The 18491-nt window shown below is 42.7% G+C and overlaps 1 protein-coding gene across 4 annotated transcripts in view; it reads left to right on the top strand.

The window, feature by feature from the left end:
- Positions 1 to 18491, top strand: part of AIFM3 (AIF family member 3) — a 67456-nt gene that overhangs the window by 23967 nt on the left and 24998 nt on the right. The window contains exons 3-8 of one of the 4 annotated variants that reach the window (XM_087943091.1): positions 870 to 1083; positions 3461 to 3570; positions 4751 to 4860; positions 7380 to 7424; positions 9913 to 10009; positions 10956 to 11068. In XM_087943091.1, coding sequence (XP_087799217.1) covers positions 870 to 1083; positions 3461 to 3570; positions 4751 to 4860; positions 7380 to 7424; positions 9913 to 10009; positions 10956 to 11068 — 689 coding nt within the window. Of the gene's footprint in view, positions 1 to 869; positions 1150 to 3460; positions 3571 to 4750; positions 4861 to 7379; positions 7425 to 9912; positions 10010 to 10955; positions 11069 to 18491 lie in introns of those variants that run through there. The other 3 variants (XM_087943094.1, XM_087943093.1, XM_087943092.1) reach the window with 3 other exon arrangements.

Genomic DNA, 18491 nt, shown 5'->3' on the forward strand with positions numbered 1-18491 from the left:
CCCTCACATCCCGGACATAAACTGTTTCAACTCCTACCCTCAAAACAACGCTATACAGCCCTGCACACCAGAACAACTAAACACAACAACAATTTTCCCCCAAACGCCATCATTCTGCTAAACAAATAATTCCCTCAACACTGTCCAACTATTTACAAAGTCTGCACTACTATAACTGTTAATCTTCGCATCGCTTCTTATCACCCCTCCCCTCCCACTTGTAACTGTATGACTGTAACTTTGTTGCTAGTGTCCTTACAATTTATATTGACTGTTTCCTAGTATGATTTGATTGCTTATTGTACCCTATGACTATCATTAAGTGTTGCACCTTATGATTCTTGACTTTTGATGAATGTATCTTTTCTTTTATGTACACTGAGAATATTTACACCAAGACAAATTCCTTGTGTGTCCAATCACACTTGGCCAATAAAGTATTCTATTGTATTCTAGTTGTTCTGGTGTGCAGTGCTCTATAGCGTCATTTTGAGGGTAGGAGTTGAAACAGTATATGTCCAGGATGTGAGGGGTCTGTAAATATTTTCACAGCCCTCTTTTTGACTCGTGAAGGATATACAGGTCCTCGGTTGAAGGCAAAGGAAAACTCCAGCATGATGCTGGGGTCCAGGTAAGAATGCCCCCAAACTCCTTCAGCCCAACCAGAGATCAATTCACTGACCAATTACAGATGTGACCACATGACATGAACTACATCTCCCATGAAGCATTCCCTTTAGGGGCAGCTCTTATTCCTAAACTAACTCTGTACTGTCTAACCAGCACAACTATTTAATTGGTTGGGCTCGAGCTCACGGCGTCGAAAATGCTCCCCCATCCTTCTCACCTCCGTCTCTTTGCTCCTGCAGTGGAAGTGAAAATCGAGGTGGTGCTGCCGGAGAAGGAGCGCATCAAAGAGGAGGCGTCGCCCAATGGGAAGGCCAGCCCCATTGTTTACAAGGCCAATGGCACCTCACGGCATTACCAGCTGGAGGAGCACCCGGTCGCCCTCAACCTCTACCGGAACGTGAAGGATGTGGTGGAGGCCTCCGTTTGCCACGTGAAGGACCTGGACAATGGACAGTCAGTGGGGGCCCAGGGCTTTTTCTTGGGATTTCAAAACTGTTTCTCAACTTCACCTGCTTGAAGGTGTGTGGACTTCAACTCCCAGAATCCCCCAGTGAGCAAAATTTCTGGGAGTTAAAGTCCATCTTAAAGTGGCTGAAGAAACGCTGCTTTAATCAAAATGAGGTGGGGGGGAGGCTTGCTCTCTGCAAACTCTGCCTATCGCTCAAAAGTTTGCTTCACTCTCTGAGAATGGCGTCTAATCCAGGAGTCTCCAACCTTGGCAACTCGTGGACTTCAACTCCCAGAATTCCTCAGCCAGCTTTGCTGGCTGAGGAATTCTGTATTCTGACCCAAACCTTGTTCGAATAGAATAGAATAGAATAGAATAGAATAGAATAGAATAGAATAGAATAGAATAGAATAGAATAGTTTATTGGCCAAGTGTGATTGGACATACAAGGAATTTGTCTTGGTGTAAATACTCTCAGTATACATAAAGAAACACCAGACGGAGGTAACAGCAAAACCTTCTAATGATTCTTTACAAATTCCGTTCCTTCACGGTTAAAAGGCTGTTTCAAACTAATAGTCTCTGATAAAAACGAGCCTTGCCAAGGTTGTGCAAGGCTGCCAAGAGCACGAGATAAAGTTACTAAGAAATATTTCAAACACAAAGAGTCTCCAAACACCAACCAAGATAATCCAAACGTCCACAAGGCTTGAGTACAAAAACTTCTTTGCTTCCTGCAAAGAACTCTGGTTTCTCAGCTGGCTTTTATCTCTTAAGGGAGGGGCCATTACCTTGCAGCCTTACTCCCGAGTCGCCCGTGCTGCTGCAGCTGCTCTCTGAGTTTGGTTATTTTCATGCAGAAGTTTCGTTCTCAAACTAAGTAACGTCATCAGTGCTAGAAGAGAGTGGGGTTTGCAGGGAGGAGAAAGAGGAGGAGGAGGAGGACTGTGGGGTCCTTGGTGCTCTCTGAGCTTGGTGGTTTTCTTGCAGACATTTCATTATCCAAGTAAGTAATATCATCAGTGCTAGCACTGATGATGTTACCTAGTTTGTTAATGAATCATCTACAGGAAAACTACCAAGCTCAGAGAGCACCAAGGACCCCACAGTCCTTCTCCCCCCACCCCATAAACCCCACTCCCTTCGAGCACTGATGATGTTACTTAGTTTGGCAATGAAACTTCTACAAGAAAACTACTAAGCTCAGAGACCACCAAGCAGGGGTGGGATTCAAATTTTTAACAACTGGTTCTGTGGGCGTGGCTTAAGTGGTGGGTGTGGCTTGGTGGTCATGTGACCGGGTGGACGTGGCTTGGTGGTCATGTTATTGGCTAGGCGTGGCCAACTCAATATCACTCACATCGAGGCACACATCTCCTCGCCTGGCCTCTCATGACGGTGGGGATGCTGCAACAGTCGTAAATGTGAAAAATGGTCATAAGTCACTTTTTTCAGTGCCATTGTAACTTTGAATGGTCACTCCACACAAGCAAAGGACCAGCAAAGGAGGGGAAAAAAACTCCAGAGACGTTCCTGAGACAGGAAGTCTAGTCCTGTCAAGAATGTAAGAAGGGTTAACGGAGAGGCAGTTTCTGTAAGCAACACCAGAATGTTTCCTTCCTGCCTTCCTTACAGGATTAGGCCAGTAATTTCTTCTAACAACCGGTTCTCCAAACTGCTTAGAATGTTAACAACCAGTTGTAGCGAATAGGTGCGAACTGGTAGAATCCCACTCCTGCCACCAAGGATCTGCAGTTCAACCTTAAGTGACAAATATTCTCTTCTATCTATACGTTGATTATTTCCGACCAATAAACTTGCATAGTGTCATTCTGGGCATTAATTTCTGCCTCTGCTTTGGAAGCCTTGCTGGTCAAAACAGGATCCAGTTTTCGTGATTTGCAGGACAGCCGTGTAGAATGGTGGGATTCAAATTTTTTTACTACCGGTTCTGTGGGCGTGGCTTGGTGGGTGTGGCAGGGGAAGGATATACTGCAAAATCCCCCTTCCCTCCCCACCCCACTGACCTGCTTTCCAGCTCCTGTGCAGGGCAACCAAAGGAGACCCAGCCGATCAGCTGGGACTCAGTGGGAGGCAGAGAAGAGATGGGGTTGGCGGGGCCAGTCAGAGGTGGGGTTGGCTGGTTTTCCGAACTACCCAAAATTTCTGCTACCGGCTCTCCAGAACTGGTCAGAACCGGCTGAATGTAGCTCATCCAGAGGGAAGTTTGCTGAGATCTAGCCAGACAGTTCTGCCTCTCACTTAAGCTCACTTCCTTCCATGTGGGTCCCATCACAGGCTGTTCTTGTTCTGCTGGGCTTCTGGCAAAGTCAGGTCTGCATGGAAAAGATGTTTAACAATGCTCCTTCTTGTTCTCCCTAGGATGCGAGAAGTTGACCTGGGCTGTGGGAAGGCTCTGCTGGTGAAAGAAAATGGAGAGTTTTATGCCATGGGCCACAAGTGTCCTCACTACGGCGCCCCACTGGTGAAAGGTGTGTTTTACTCCACCCGCCCCAGAGCAGGAGTCAGGGTTAGGAGTCGGGGTTAGCTAGAACATGGGTCCCCAACCGTGGCAACTTTAAGACTTGTGGACGTCAACTCCCAGAGTTCCTCAGCCAGCTTTGCTGAGGAGTTCTAGGAGTTGAAGTTCACAAGTCTTGAAGCTGCCAAGGTTGGAGGCCCCTGAGCTAGAAGATGTCTGTGCAAGACTGGCCTGAAAAAGGCTTAGGGAAGTTCTGACCATTGTTTGCCCAAAGAAGAAACCTGCAAGGCTCTTGAAAGCAGTAAGAACGCTAGACTAGAAGATCCTGTCACTCGTTGTTTGATCCCAGGTAGGTTTGTCTGCTTCTCAGTCACCTCATGTTTTAAACCTTTCTGGTGGTCCCTGCAAAGGGACTGTTTTTCCCCCTTCGTTAATCCACACCAGAGCCATGGCGTGTAGGTTTTATTCCTCTCCTACCCCCTTCCAAACAGGTGAGCAAAACCGCTCTAGAGTATAATTGGTCCTTGGTGGATTCCTGATGGGATGTCTACAAGGATCTTGAAAAATTATCTCCTCCCCATGAAGGTTGTCCATTTGTATAGCCAGCATATGATACAGATATAGATTAACAGAGTTGGAAGGAACCTTGTAGGTCATCTAGTCCAACCCCCCCTGTCCAAGCAGGAGACCCTATTACACCATTTCTGATACATGGCAGTCCGGTCTCTTCATGAAAGCCTCCAGGGATGAAGCTCCCACAACTTCCAAAGGCAACTTCTGTTCCAACGGTTGATTCTCACTGTCAGAAAAAATCCTGCTTATTTCCAGGTTGAATCTCTCCTTGATCAGTTTCCATCCATTCTTCCTTGTCTGGCCTTCGGCTGCTTTGGAAAACAGGTTGACCCCCTTCCTCCTCTCTGGGGCAGCCCTTCAAATACTGGAAGATTGCTATCCTGTCTCCCGTGGTCCTTCTCTTCCCTAGACTAGCCAGGCCCAGTTCTTAAAGCTGCTAAGGTTGAGAGACACTGCTATAGAATTAACCCAGCTCTCCTCTTGCAATGTTTAATTCATGGCAAATCTTACTTTCTGTTCAGCTACCTCTTTTTTGTTTCAAAGCAGCAAAGGTTGGCCTACTTCCAGCCAAGAGGGGGAGCTAATTTTGCTGTTTCTTTCTTGGGGTCCCCCTGCAGGGGTCTTGTCCAAAGGCCGGGTCCGTTGCCCCTGGCACGGGGCTTGCTTCAACATCGGCACTGGTGATATCGAAGACTTCCCAGGGCTGGATAGTCTCCCCAAATTCCAGGTGAGAGGTCTTCAGTTTAACAGCAAGCCAGGAGGAAAACAACATCTGTCCCTGGGAATCTGCAGCTATCCACCCCACTCCCAACCCCCATCTGTTTTGACCCAGGCTTTGTAAATCGTAATTATTCACAAATTTGTTTTAAAAACAAAACCTATTTTATTGCAATGCTGGGAATTGTTTTCATTCCCAGCTGGAATTAAGCTCAAACAGTCCCCCAAGATAAGCACACATCTTTTAATTCTGTGGAATGCTGCCAAAAAGAGAAGTATCCAATTAACTATAAAAGAAACCAACTGAAGTACAAGAAAAAAACAACCAAAGTACACAGAGCTTCAAGGATGACTCAGAACCAATCAAACTACTTTGCTTCCTGCAAAGGTTTTGTCACCTTGGCCTGACTTTTATGGGAGGGGCAACCACCTCTAAGCCTCACTCCCGAGTCGCCCCTTTTGTCTAAGCTGCTCTCGCCTTCTAGCAGTTCTGCGCACATGCGCACTGGGAACAGGCTCCCCTGGGTCCTCTGCCTCGCTGCTGCCAGACTCCGGAGGCTCCAGAGTCAGCACCCCACTCCCAGATGGCCCTGGCCCCATCTCTGCATTGGACGGAGGATCCTCATCCGAGTCGTCTCCAGACTCCTGGATTGGTCTCTGTTCTTCCCCACTATCCGATTCCAATGCCGTCTCCGCAGGCTGCCAGCAAACCACAACACCATCCGAGTTTGCAGAGTGTCAGACAAATTGCCTCCTTCGGTCTATTGAGCCAGGTGGTCCCTGGGCAATATCCCAGAAAGCCACTCCCTTTAATCCCTAGACCTGAATTTCTCAACCTTGTCCACTTGAAGATAGGTGGACTTCAATTCCCAGAATTCCCCAGGCCTCATGAAGTCCATACATCTTCAAGTGGCCAAGATTGAGAAACCCTGAAAAGTTTACAGACTGGGACTCCTTGAACTGGGGGCTGTCAAAGGCTTTTGTGGGGGAGTTTTCCCTTCATACACCTTGGCCAGGTCAACTGAGGTTCCAAGGTGAAGTCAGGATGGGCAAGAAAGAGGCAGATTGGGACCCAAACGGTGCCTGAGGAGCCCAGCTCTGCCCTGTCAGTCCTCCAGGTCATGGAGATAAATTATAGAGGGGCCGAAAGGAGATGACAGTCTACACAAAACACACACACACACACAGCCTCCTTGTCAGCGGCCATGGACATAATGGCGCATAAGGAGCTCTACCTGATCTGTCCCACAAAGGCCTAACCAACTCTTGGCTCTGAGACTCTTTCTTTGGTCTTACTCATACAATCCTAGGATTGGAAGGGAACTTAGAGGTCATGTAGCCAGGGATGGGCTTCAAAAATTTTAGCAATGGGTTTCTCTGCCTGGTTGTTGGGTGGGCGTGGCCATGGTGGGCGTGGCCTAGTCTGCCTCCTGCACCATGGCGGGGGGCCTTTTTCACCCTCCCTGGGCCCTGGAGGCTCTCTGGTAGCTGGAAATGGGCCCATTTCCGGCCTTCCTGAACTTCCGGGAGGCCCATTTTTCGCCCTCCACGTGCACTTACCTGCATCCAAAACGGGCTGCGTGGGGACTCCTGAGAGGAGAGGGGAGGGGAGGGGAGGGGAGGGGTGGGTGGGGCCAGCCAGGGGTGGGATATGTGGGTTCGCTGAACCGGCCATAAAATTAGCTACCTGTTAGCTACAGGTTGCCTGAACTGGGGCGAACTGATAGCAGCCCACCCCTGCATGTAGCCAAACCTGGGCAGGATGCCCTGGAGCACCTCTGAGAGATGGTGATCCAGCACCTGTTAAAGATTTCCAAGGGAAGCTGAAGTGACCATGTGTTGGGGATGACCATCGATCCTTGGATCTGGGAAAACTTTGGAGGCAACTCTGAGCCTCTGCTGGGTCAGGTTGGGCATTCTTCTTCTGCCATCCTCTTGATACCGTTTCCCCCGAAGACAACTTGTTTTTCATTGGGTTGTGGGGCAGCTGGATTAGGTTTAGAATAATCAGACCCTTATTTTAATGAGGGTGAAAGTTACATCATGAAACATGAAGGCTGTCAGGATTCTGGCACTTAACTCCAATTAAATCATGAGTCTCAAGCCAAACTTCCAAAACTTAAAAAGGATTTATTGGGGGTTAAACTGTCTGGTACTGCCTGGGTACAGCCGACTCTGAGACACATAATTCACTGTCACCCTTGACCCTGGTTTTCCCCTGGGTGTATTGTAATTCATATTCTCCAATGAGACACATCCATAGCCAAGAGTCATCAATCATACTTTCCAGTTAGAATTTTGCGTGGCAGAAACTTTGATCACAGTTACTATCTTTGAAAACATTTATGGAATGCAGTTTCGGTTGCAAGCTGTCACATTGTTCCCCCCTCTCTTTCTGTTGGCAACTCTAAAAAGACCATAGAATTATTTTATGAGTTGGCATTTGGCTCCCCTCACTTCTTGAAGTGTACAACACAAATAGTACAACACAAAAAGAGGAGTTGACAAAGGCATTCTTTCTCTTTCTAGGTGAAAATCGAGAAGGAAAAAGTGTACATCCGAGCAAGCAAACAGGTGAGCTGTAAGGAGTACCATCCTGCCCCACCCCACTTGAACCCCTGGGCATTTACTCTTCAGGGCAGCTTCCCTCGGGCAGTCAGGAGAGTTTGCAGGACAAAGAGGCTGGTGGCTCTGGGTGGGACTGTCGAGAGGTCCAGGCATGCACTGGCCACTGGTAGTGGAGCCCCTCGAGGAGCAGGCTGTTCCTCCTTGGTGGTACCTTTTCAGGTGAACATCTTTGCTTAAAAGATGGAGCTTTTGTGAGCTGCAGTTCCTGACCCCTGGTGCCTTTCATTAACATGGATTTGATGGAAAGGGTACTAGCAGACTCCTTCCCATTGATCGTAGGAGTTGGGGCTAGGTTAATGCAATCTGCTATCCCTAAACCAGGTTTTACAAATCACAATTGCTGTGTTGTTGCACTCAGTTCAATCCACAAGTTTGCTATGTCCAACGCCAGTGCGAAATAGCGGGCAGAAAGAGGGTTCCCACCTGTCTGGCATTTCCTACACCAGAGACCTCCAAATTTGGCAATTTTAAGACTTGTGGACAACTCCCAGAATTCCCCAGCCAGCATGGGTAGTTTATGGTGCTGCACTGATTAATCTGCATTTTTGTTATCTTCCTGCCCTATTATTATTATATTATATATATTTTTATTTTTAATATACTCATTCCATCTTCAGTTGAACAGTGTGTTGTCTGGGTATCAATATCTTTGTTAAACAATAATCAAAATTACAACATCCTTCGTTAAATTAATATTGATTCTGCAACCTTTAACATAATAATATTCCACATATTAATTCTACAATATTAACATAATAATATTCAATATTATTTAATATTCAATAATTATATATATATATATATATATATATATATATATATATATATATATATATGTTAATATTCAATAAATATTATAGTCATAATATTTACTTATCTCTTTTAACTCTTCTCTTCTTTATCTTGTTTCCCTATTTCTAACTTCCATTTTTATTATTTAACCATTGGTAAAATAGATCCCATATCATATAGTATTCAGTTTGCTCTTTCTCCTTAATTGCCAGCGTTAATCTATTAATTTCCACACATTCTAATATATTCCTAATCACATTCTCATCTGGAGGTATCTCTTCACTTTTCCAATTTTGTACAAATACAATTCTAGTAGCAGTTAATATATGAATAACTAAATATGCATTTTCCTTACTGTATTTTTCGGATAGAATCCCCAATGAAATATTTCTGGTTTTAAATCAATATGTTGTTTTATCATTTTTTCCCACCACGTATGGATTTTTGTCTAGTATTTTTTTTTGCTTTTGAGCAGGTCCACCACATATGATAACATGACCCAGGTATCTGGTGGCACTTCCAGCATTTAGCAGATTTGTCTTTAAACATCCTTGCCCCATTGAGCTGGCAGGAGGGGCATTCTCTGGGTACCCTAGAGAGCTTTTCCTGCCAGGGCAACCACCCTTTCAAACATAATCCCCTCTAAGATTAGACTGGCGACCTCACTGTTGGCCTTTTGTAAGGTCTTGCAACCTTATCTTTGTGCCTCAAAAGGCATGGGATAGAGCCCATCTTCTAACTGTGAGAGTGACGGGTTAGTTAATGCCCCGGTGCTATGTATTTAATTTAATTTAATTTTTAGTCTCTACTTTTTCTGTTGTGTATTTTAATTATTTGATTGTAAACCACCTACAGTCACATAAAAGGGACATAGGTAGCCATATAACTCAACTAACTAACTAACTAACTAACTAACTAACTAACTAACAGGAGTCGTGGTGGTGCAGTGGTTAGACTGCAGTACTGCAGGCTAACTCACTGCTGAATCCAGGAGTTCGATCTTAACCAGCTCAAGGTTGACTCAGCCACTTAGCGAGGGCTGCAAAGCATTGTGAAGAGGCAAATAAGTCTAAGTGCTATTGCTCTTCCTTCCTTCCTTCCTTCCTTCCTTCCTTCCTTCCTTCCTTCCTTCCTTCCTTCCTTCCTTCCTTCCTTCCTTCCTTCCTCCCTCCCTCCCTCCCTCCCTCCCTCCCTTCCTTCCTTCCTTCCTTTCATGGTGCGCAGTGGTTAGAATGCAGTATTGCAGGCAAACTCTGCCCACTGCCAGGAATTCAATCCTGACCGGCTTGAGGTTGACTCAGATTTCCATCCTTCCGAGGTGGTTAAAATGAGGAGCCAGATTGTTGGGGGCCATAGGCCGACTTTGTAAACCACTTAGAGAGGTCTGGGAAGCATTATGAAGTGGTATATAAGTCTAAGGGCTATTGCTAACTAACTAATTGTGTGTAGAGCAGCCTTTCACAGGCTGGATGCCTTCAAATCCCAGATTCTTCCCCCCACTAGCACAAGAATTCTAGGTGTTGAAGTCCACCTCTTCAACTTAGGTCCTAGTGGGAGGAGACTTGGAAAAGAGGGGTAGGGATTGATATGCTGCATGCTTCAGTTTGGGACTGAGCTGACATGGCCCCTTCTTGGACCCCAGGCTCTTCAAGCCCAGAAGCGGACGAAGGTGATGGCAAAATGCATCTCGCTGAGCAACTACAGCATCAGCAGCACCAACGTGCTCATCATTGGGGCAGGTACCGGCTGGTGGAGACAGGAGGTGCCCAAGGGTGGAGGTCTCAACTTGGGGGCGGGGGTGGGTCAGAGCCCTGCTTGGATGGGTGCCCTGCTGGAGGCTCCACTACGTGGTTCAAGGAGCAGGGATGTCCACCCCTCCCTTCAGATGCCCCAAATGAATCTGGTTTTGCTCTGTGGAGAAAACTCACAACAACATCCAATTATGGAAGCCCTGATTCAGTCATTCAGGTGGGCTTTCTCCTTTATTCTGAAACATCCATTCAGTCTGGGGATTCTGTAGAATTGTTTTTGGATCAAACCTCCAAATCAAATAGTTGTCCAGCTGAATTGGTGCCTCTGTGCTGTGGCAACACCGTTCCTGCTTCCTGGGAGCATCGTATCAATTTGGCAGATCGAATCTCACCAGGCTCAAGGTTGACTCAGCCTTCCGTCCTTCCCAGGCGGGTAAAATGAGGGCCTAGATTGTTGAGGGAAGAGGCTGACTCTACAAACCAATTAGAGAGGCATAGAGTAGAGTAGAGTAGAGTAGAGTAGAGTAGAGTAGAGTAGAATAGAATAGAATATGGAATAGAATATGGAATAGAATAGAATAGAATAGAATAGAATAGAATAGAATAGAATAGAATAGAATAGAATAGAATAGAACAAATCAAAACAGAACAGAACAGAACAGAACAGAACAGAACAGAACAGAATAGAATAGAATAGAATAGAATAGAATAGAATAGAATAGAATAGAATAGAATAGAATATAGAATAGAATTCTTTATTGGCCAAGTATGACTGGACACCCAAGGACTTTGTCTTGGTGCAAATGAATAAAGCACTGTGAAGTCTAAGGGCTATTGCTATTGCCACTCTGGGAGGAAGGCGGAGAAGACCTAATGGGGAATTCTCAGCTGCCAAAGGATGGATGCTTCCACTGGCAGTCTCTTCCTATGGCAGGTCCTGCTGGGTTGGTGTGTGCAGAGACTCTCCGCCAAGAGGGCTTCTCGGACAGGATTGTGATGTGCACCATCGATCGACATTTGCCCTACGACAGGCCCAAGCTGAGCAAGGTTGGTGCCTCCCCGGGAATTTCTCCAAGACTTCCTCGAGGGCAGTGGGTGGCTGGTCCAATTTCCCATCCTGTCCCTGAGAGTTGAGCCTCTGCGATGCTCTCTTTGAAACGAAACAGAGTTCCTTTTCGTGCAGTTCATCAGAGGTGGGATTCAGCTAGTTGGCTAGTTAGCTAGATTCAGCTAGCTAACCAGCTGAATCCCACCTCTGATAAACATCAAATAATAGGTCATACAGTAGGTTACATCATAGTTACAATCACTAATCGTAAGTTACAAACAACTATTGATAAACCCTAAGAAACCAACCAATAAGGAGAAGAGAGTAGGAAAGATGAGGAGATGAGAAAAGATGGGAAATGACAGAGTTCCCCAAACTTTTCGGCTTTGCAGACCAGCAAGAGGGAGTTGGGGGAGAGGGAATGGTTCTGCATGAGTGGCCGACAAGCGTGTGTGTGTGCACGCAGCTCCATTTGCACAAACGGCAGGTGCATATGCGCTCCCCTGCTTGTGCAAGTGGGGATGCGCATGTGCGTGCTCACCCACCTGCCGTTTCTGTGGCCCGGTTGCAAACACCTCATGGCCCACTGATTAGTGGGATTAGGGACCCCTGAGAAATGAGACCGTGGGGATTAAGTGTTCAGCAGAGTGGTGACATGGATCAAATCCCCCCCCCCTATTTTTATGTCTCATTGTTTTGGCGTGCAGTGCCCTATAGCTGCATCCTGGGGGGGGGGGAGGAGTTGAAACAGTTTATGTCCAGGATGTGAGGCACCTTCTCAGCCCTCTTACCTCATCGTTCCCTAGTCTTTGGTTCTTCTACCTGTCTGTCTCCAAAGGTCATCCTTATATAGACTCTTATAGAGACACCTCCTTAGTGAAACCCTCCAGGTGTATGTGGGATTACAACTCTCAGACCTCTGGAAGGTTTTTAAGGAGTATCTAGGAACAGAATTTTTTAAAATAAAAGTTCTTTGTTTTTATTTTTTACACATCTCTTCACGTGAGCAACGTGATTCCAGATTACAACGTTTATACATAGTCATACTTACATATTCAACTTTCTTATTTAATAACACATCAAATTATTATCCACTCCACTAGTCTTCAAATAAATTTCCATTTCATATTTCAATTCATTAATTCAATATCAAAATAATTTCCTCACATATATTTTCAATTCTTTATCCCCTATTATTTCCATTTTCAGCTTACCACCTATTTTATTTTACCTTATGCATTATTATCTTCATTAATTAACGCAAGACCAATATATAGTAAACAAACCAAAAAAGAGCAAGATTAAAGTAAAATTAATATATTTAGAATCCACATGGTGTATTCCTCAATCTACAATATGTCTTATATTTATTCCAACACTATTCATATAACCATTTCATAGTTTTTCTTTATTTCCACATAGCCAAATTTTACCCCTGTAATTTAAATAAAATTTCATTCCCCTATTTTTATTTATAATATAATATTCTCATTTTATTTATAATATAATATTCTCATTATAAAATTCCAATATGATTCATATTTTTTATTTTCTCATATCCTTTGTTTAGTCAATTGTATATATATATATATATGTGTGTGTGTGTGTGTGTGTGTGTATGTTTATGTATATGTATGTATGTATGTATGTATGTGTATATATATATATATATATATATATATATATATATATATATATACACACACACACACCTACCTACCTACCTACATACATACATACACATACATACATACATACATACATACATACATACACACACACACACACACACACATATATATATATATATATATATATATATATATATATATATATATATATATATATATATATATATATATATATTTTCTTAAGTTTTCAGTGGTACTTACATGTATGGTGTTCGGCTTGGTTGGGTATTTTCCCACGTCATTGTAGTTCTTTTAAAGTTGTAGCAACGTTTCAGCAGAATCTCATCTGCCATCATCAGGCTTCTGTATTGTGTCCGTACACTGCTCAAAAAAATAAAGGGAACACAAAAATAAGACATCCTAGATCTGAATGAATGAAATATTCTTATTAAATACTTTGTTCATTACATAGTTGAATGTGTTGACAACAAAGTCACACAAAAATTATCAATGGAAATCAAATTTAGCAACCCATGGAGGTCTGGCTTTGGAGTTACACTCAAAATTGAAGTGGAAAACAATACTACAAGCTGATCCAACTTTGATGTAATGTCCTTAAAACAAGTCAAAATGAGGCTCAGTAGTGTGTGTGGCCTCCACGTGCCTGTATGACTTCCCTACAACCCCTGGGCATGCTCCTGATGAGGTGGCGGATGGTCTCCTGAGGGATCCTCTCCCACACCTGGACTAAAGCATCCCCCAACTCCTGGACAGTCTGTGGTGCAACGTGGCATTGGTGGATGGAGCGAGACATGATGTCCCAGATGTGCTCAATTGGATTCAGGTCTGGGGAACGGCAGGCCAGTCCATAGCATCAATGCCTTCGTCTTGCAGGAACTGCTGACACACTCCAGCCACATGAGGTCTAGCATTGTCTTGCATTAGGAGGAACCCAGGGCCAACCGCACCAGCATATGGTCTCACAAGGGGTCTGAGGATCTCATCTCGGTACCTAATGGCAGTCAGGCTACCTCTGGTGAGCACATGGAGGGCTGTGCGGCCCCATAAAGAAATGCCACCCCACACCATTACTGACACACTGCCAAACTGGTCATGCTGGAGGATGTTGCAGGCAGCAGAACGTTCTCCACGGTGTCTCCAGAACCTGTCACGTCTGTTACATGTGCTCAGTGTGAACCTGCTTTCATCTGTGAAGATCACAGGGCTCCAGTGGTGACTTTGCCAATCTTGGTGTTCTCTGGCAAATGCCAAATGTCCTGCATGGTGTTGGGCTCTAAGCACAACCCCCACCTGTGGACGTCGGGCCCTCATACCACCCTCATGGAGTCTGTTTCTGACCGTTTGAGCAGCCACATACACATTTGTGGTCCACTGGAGGTCATTTTGCAGGGCTCTGGCAGTGCTCCTCCTGTCCCTCCTTGCACAAAGGCGGAGGTAGTGGTCCTGATGCTGGGTTGTTGCCCTCCTACGGCCTCCTCCACGTCTCCTGATGTACTGGCCTGTCTCCTGGTAGCGCCTCCATGCTCTGGACACTACGCTGACAGACACAGCGAACCTTCTTGCCACAGCTCGCATTGATGTGCCATCCTGGATGAGCTGCACTACCTGAGCCACTTGTGTGGGTTGTAGACTGCATCTCATGCTACCACTATAGTGAAAGCACCGCCAGCATTCAAAAGTGACCAAACCATCAGCCAGAAAGCATAGGAACTGAGAAGTGGTCTGTGGTCACCACCTGCAGAACCACTCCTTTATTGGGGATGTCTTGCTAACTGCCTCTGCTTTCCACCTGTTGTCTATTCCATTTGCACAACAGCATGTGAAATTGATTGTCAATCAGTGTTGCTACCTAAGTGGACAGTTTGATTTCACAGAAGTGTGATTAACTTGGAGTTACATTGTGTTGTTTAAGTGTTCCCTTTATTTTTGTGAGCAGTGTATATGTTTTCTTAAGTTTTCGTGGGTATTTATATGTATGGTATTCAACTTTGTTTGGGTATTTTCCCATGTCATTATAGTTGTGCTTTTAAAGTTGTAGCAACGTTTTGGCAGGATCTCATTTGCCATTATCAGGCTTCTGTATAGTGTTCATCTGTGAGACAGACTTTCACAGCCGTTTCTGTTTGTTTTTTTTTAATAAAGTTTTATTTGGGTTTTCACACATACAAAATACAAGTAAAACATCTTTTTTGAAAATAGCATGGTCCCAGGTTGAACTTCTTTATATAGACACAAAACTCAGTTTCATGCTCCTTTTTGTATTCTATTCCATATCTTATACTATTTTACATTTTCTATATAGTTTTTCCCCTCTTTTAATTTTCTCAATTTTATTTTGATTATCTCATCTCAATTCAAATCATTATATTTATACTTTTGTCTATTCTGTTTCAATTTCATATTATCTTTTCTCATTAAACAAATTTTCTCCTGTAGTTACTAATTGGAGTATGACACCTTTATATCTTTTAATTACATCCATTCAACTCTTATTTCAACTTCAATATATACCTTAAGTTTATGACCTTCAATATAATACATAATACATAACTTCCAATCGAATTCTGCTTGGTACATTCTTATAATACACACTATATTCTTTAAAAAAAAAAAAGATTGTAAATATATGTAATTATAAACCCTCATTCCATTCCAGTTGTTCTATCATTAATAATAATTAAAATCTTAACATCTTTAACACTTCTTTTCAATTAAATATCATATTTCCTTAAAAACACATATAATCTCCATAATTAATTTTTCCCTTATTTCTCTTTACATATGTTTTATAAATCATTAAATATACCTTTTGTTACATTTATTTATTGACAAGCATTCCACTGAATTACGATAGCTATTTTATCAGATATTTTAATCATACATTGTTTCATATTTTCTAAAATTATTTCTGCTTCTAATATAACCATACTATCTTATGCACCTTTGCAGAATCCCTTTTTCCATTGTTTTCACCCATTATCTCTAAATAGGCACTGTTTCTCTATATTTTGCTTCTGTCCTTTATAACTTTTTTCCCTTTCTTTTCTTCCCTCTCATCTTCTCCCTCCCCTTTTTACCCCCTTGTCTCTCTAGTTCTAATTCTCTCTTCTGCATTTCCCTCTTCTGTTGCTTTCTGATTTTATACTTATTTTTCACTCTATTTTTTTTTGGAGTTGTTTTTCCCAATCTTAAACTTTCCATTCTCTTTCCCCCCTTTCCCCCATCTAAGATTACTTGTTCGTTAAAGATGGCTTCTTCTTTGTCGCAATCTTCTTATTCTGCAGGCATTTCTTGTTGTTTCTCATCATTCCAAATCTCCATTTCTAAAAACTGAAATACGAAGCCAAAAGAACCTCTCCGTTCTTGTGCATCTTCTTTGTACTTTTTAAGTTCCATTTTCAGTTCTTCTAAAAGTAGAGCCATTTTAAACAGTTTTAAACAACCTCCCGATTGATTTTAGTCATTCAAAACAATAACCAAAAATCCAGAAATCATCAAGTAATCCAGATAGTCCCAAGTTATATCTTCTTATTTCTTTTTCGACTTTCTCTTCCTGGGGTTTTTGTTGCGATATTTCAGTTAGAATGTATCTTTTGGAAGTCTTGTTGAGATTTTGCTGTAAGTTCTTTTTTAATTCCAGGCAGTCTCCTCCCTTCCAGATCTTACCCTTTTATTCTTTTTCTCTCCTTTCCTGTTTTCAAAAACTTTTAATTATCCAGAAATCTGTATTATCCCTTTGACTTTTTATTTTCAGCATTAAATGCCTATTGATGTCAAAGTGGATTTTTTTCCAATTTCTTGCTTAAGTCTCTTAGCTGTCAGTATAGGAAAAGGAGAAAACCAAATCTTTTCCTTTTCTCTCTCCTTCGCAGCTTAAAAATCTTCTTAGGGAACAATGTTATTGGTTTTTAACAGTTTCAATTCCAGGGTACCTTATTTGTTGCTTTTGCTGTTTGACCCAGTCAACCAAAACTTTCTCTTTTTATCTTCCTCCTGCACATTCTTTTCTGGTCGAGTTCTTTTTTGTGGTGGCCATTTCTGACCACCGCTGCAACTGCCTTCGGGAAAGGGAGTAATGGCCAGCTGGGGAGGAGAGATGCGGCTCTCCTCAACCCTGCTGGCAGTCTCCCCCATCTTCACCACCTCTACGGGGTGGCTTAGCCCCGAAACCAGCCGGCTCGGGGCGCTCCAGCGGCGAGCATGGATCAAAGCCTCACAGAGATGAGGTTTCGGTCTGTTGCTCAAACCGGAGGTTCACAGCCGTTTCTGTTTTAAATTTGGTGCTAGCCTACGCTGTGCCAGAATGGTTTTTTCTTCATCCTGATTGGTTGAGAGTCTTGGTCCAATAAACACAGACCAAGACTCCCAACCAATCAGGATGAACACAATACAGCAGCCTGATGATGGCAGATGAGATTCTGCTGAAACATTGCTACAACTTTAAAAGCACAACTATAATGAAAGCTGAATACCATACATATAAATACCCATGAAAACTTAAGAAAACAAATATATATATATATATATATATATATATATATATATATATATATATATATATATATATATATATATATATATATATATATATATATACACACACACACACACACACACACACATACACAGATTAATAATAATAAAACCCTCTTGACATCTCTTAGTTCATCTTCACTTTTCTCTTATATAGTTATATAATACTCTTAGGATAATTCCCAATACATTTTGAATTTCAAATCTCCCCATTTTAAGTTTCTAATAAAAAAATACCCAAATACATTCCCATGTGGCATCCCCCTTTTTTATCTTATCTAACCCTTATCTCTAAATCTCTCGGCCTTGTCATTTCTCTTGGTTTTAGCTAGTTTTCCCTTTTCTAAGTTTTCCCGATCTTTCCTTTTTATTTCCATCTGCCAGTCACCCACCTTCTCCCCCACCCTTTCTCTTTTTTGAAGTTTCTTCTTGTAGAATTTCTTCTTCTTGTGTTTAATCCTGGGAGCGTTTTCTCTTTTATTTATTAACTGTCATCAATGTCATAGTTTTAGTTCCTTTAATGTCTTTTGGCAATATCTCTTGTTCTTCATGTTCATCTGAGTCACTTTCCTCTTCCTTTAACTCCTCCTCTTTGAGATTTCTTTGTTCTTCTACGGGCTGCATCGCCATTATTGTTTTTGCCAGTATGTCCAATAATTCCCTTCTTTCTTTCAGCGTTCCTCTTACAGTTTGCAATTCCGACTTTGCTTATTCCTTCCATTTTTAAAAAAAATCAGTTGAGTTATTAAAATTCAAAGTCTTTTGTTGCGATCCTTGCCAAAAGTCTCCTTTTGTCTCTATTGCCCTTATTAATCCTTCTGCCTCTTTATTACAATCAACACGCAACAGTCCCAGAATATTGCCTTCGTTTATCCTCTTACTACAATTTCTTCCCCCTTTTTAAAGTTTCTGGGGTTCATGTTCTTTTATTATTCTTTTATCTCATAGCAATTATAAGACCAGTGATTTTCCATAAAATCATGAAGGAAAAAAGTCTTTAACCATTAGGTGGCACTCTATATCACTTTCCACTTTTTAAAGTTCTTGTCAGCTCTGAGATTCAGCTGCCACAAGAATATATGTGAACAATGAAGGTGGGTGAAGGAGTTGAACAGTTCAAGGTTATTTAATATGTCGCATTAAAAAATTCCAGCTGTAGTGAATTGGTTTTCGTGATTTATGAAGTGTAGTAAGTGGGAGGAGATAGGGTGGACTTTATGAGATAAGCTGGGAATGA

This window comes from Notechis scutatus, chromosome 13, assembly GCF_049901735.1.
Source record: "Notechis scutatus isolate UNSWTSFEM ecotype Mainland chromosome 13, rNotScu1.2, whole genome shotgun sequence".
NCBI lineage: Eukaryota > Metazoa > Chordata > Lepidosauria > Squamata > Elapidae > Notechis > Notechis scutatus.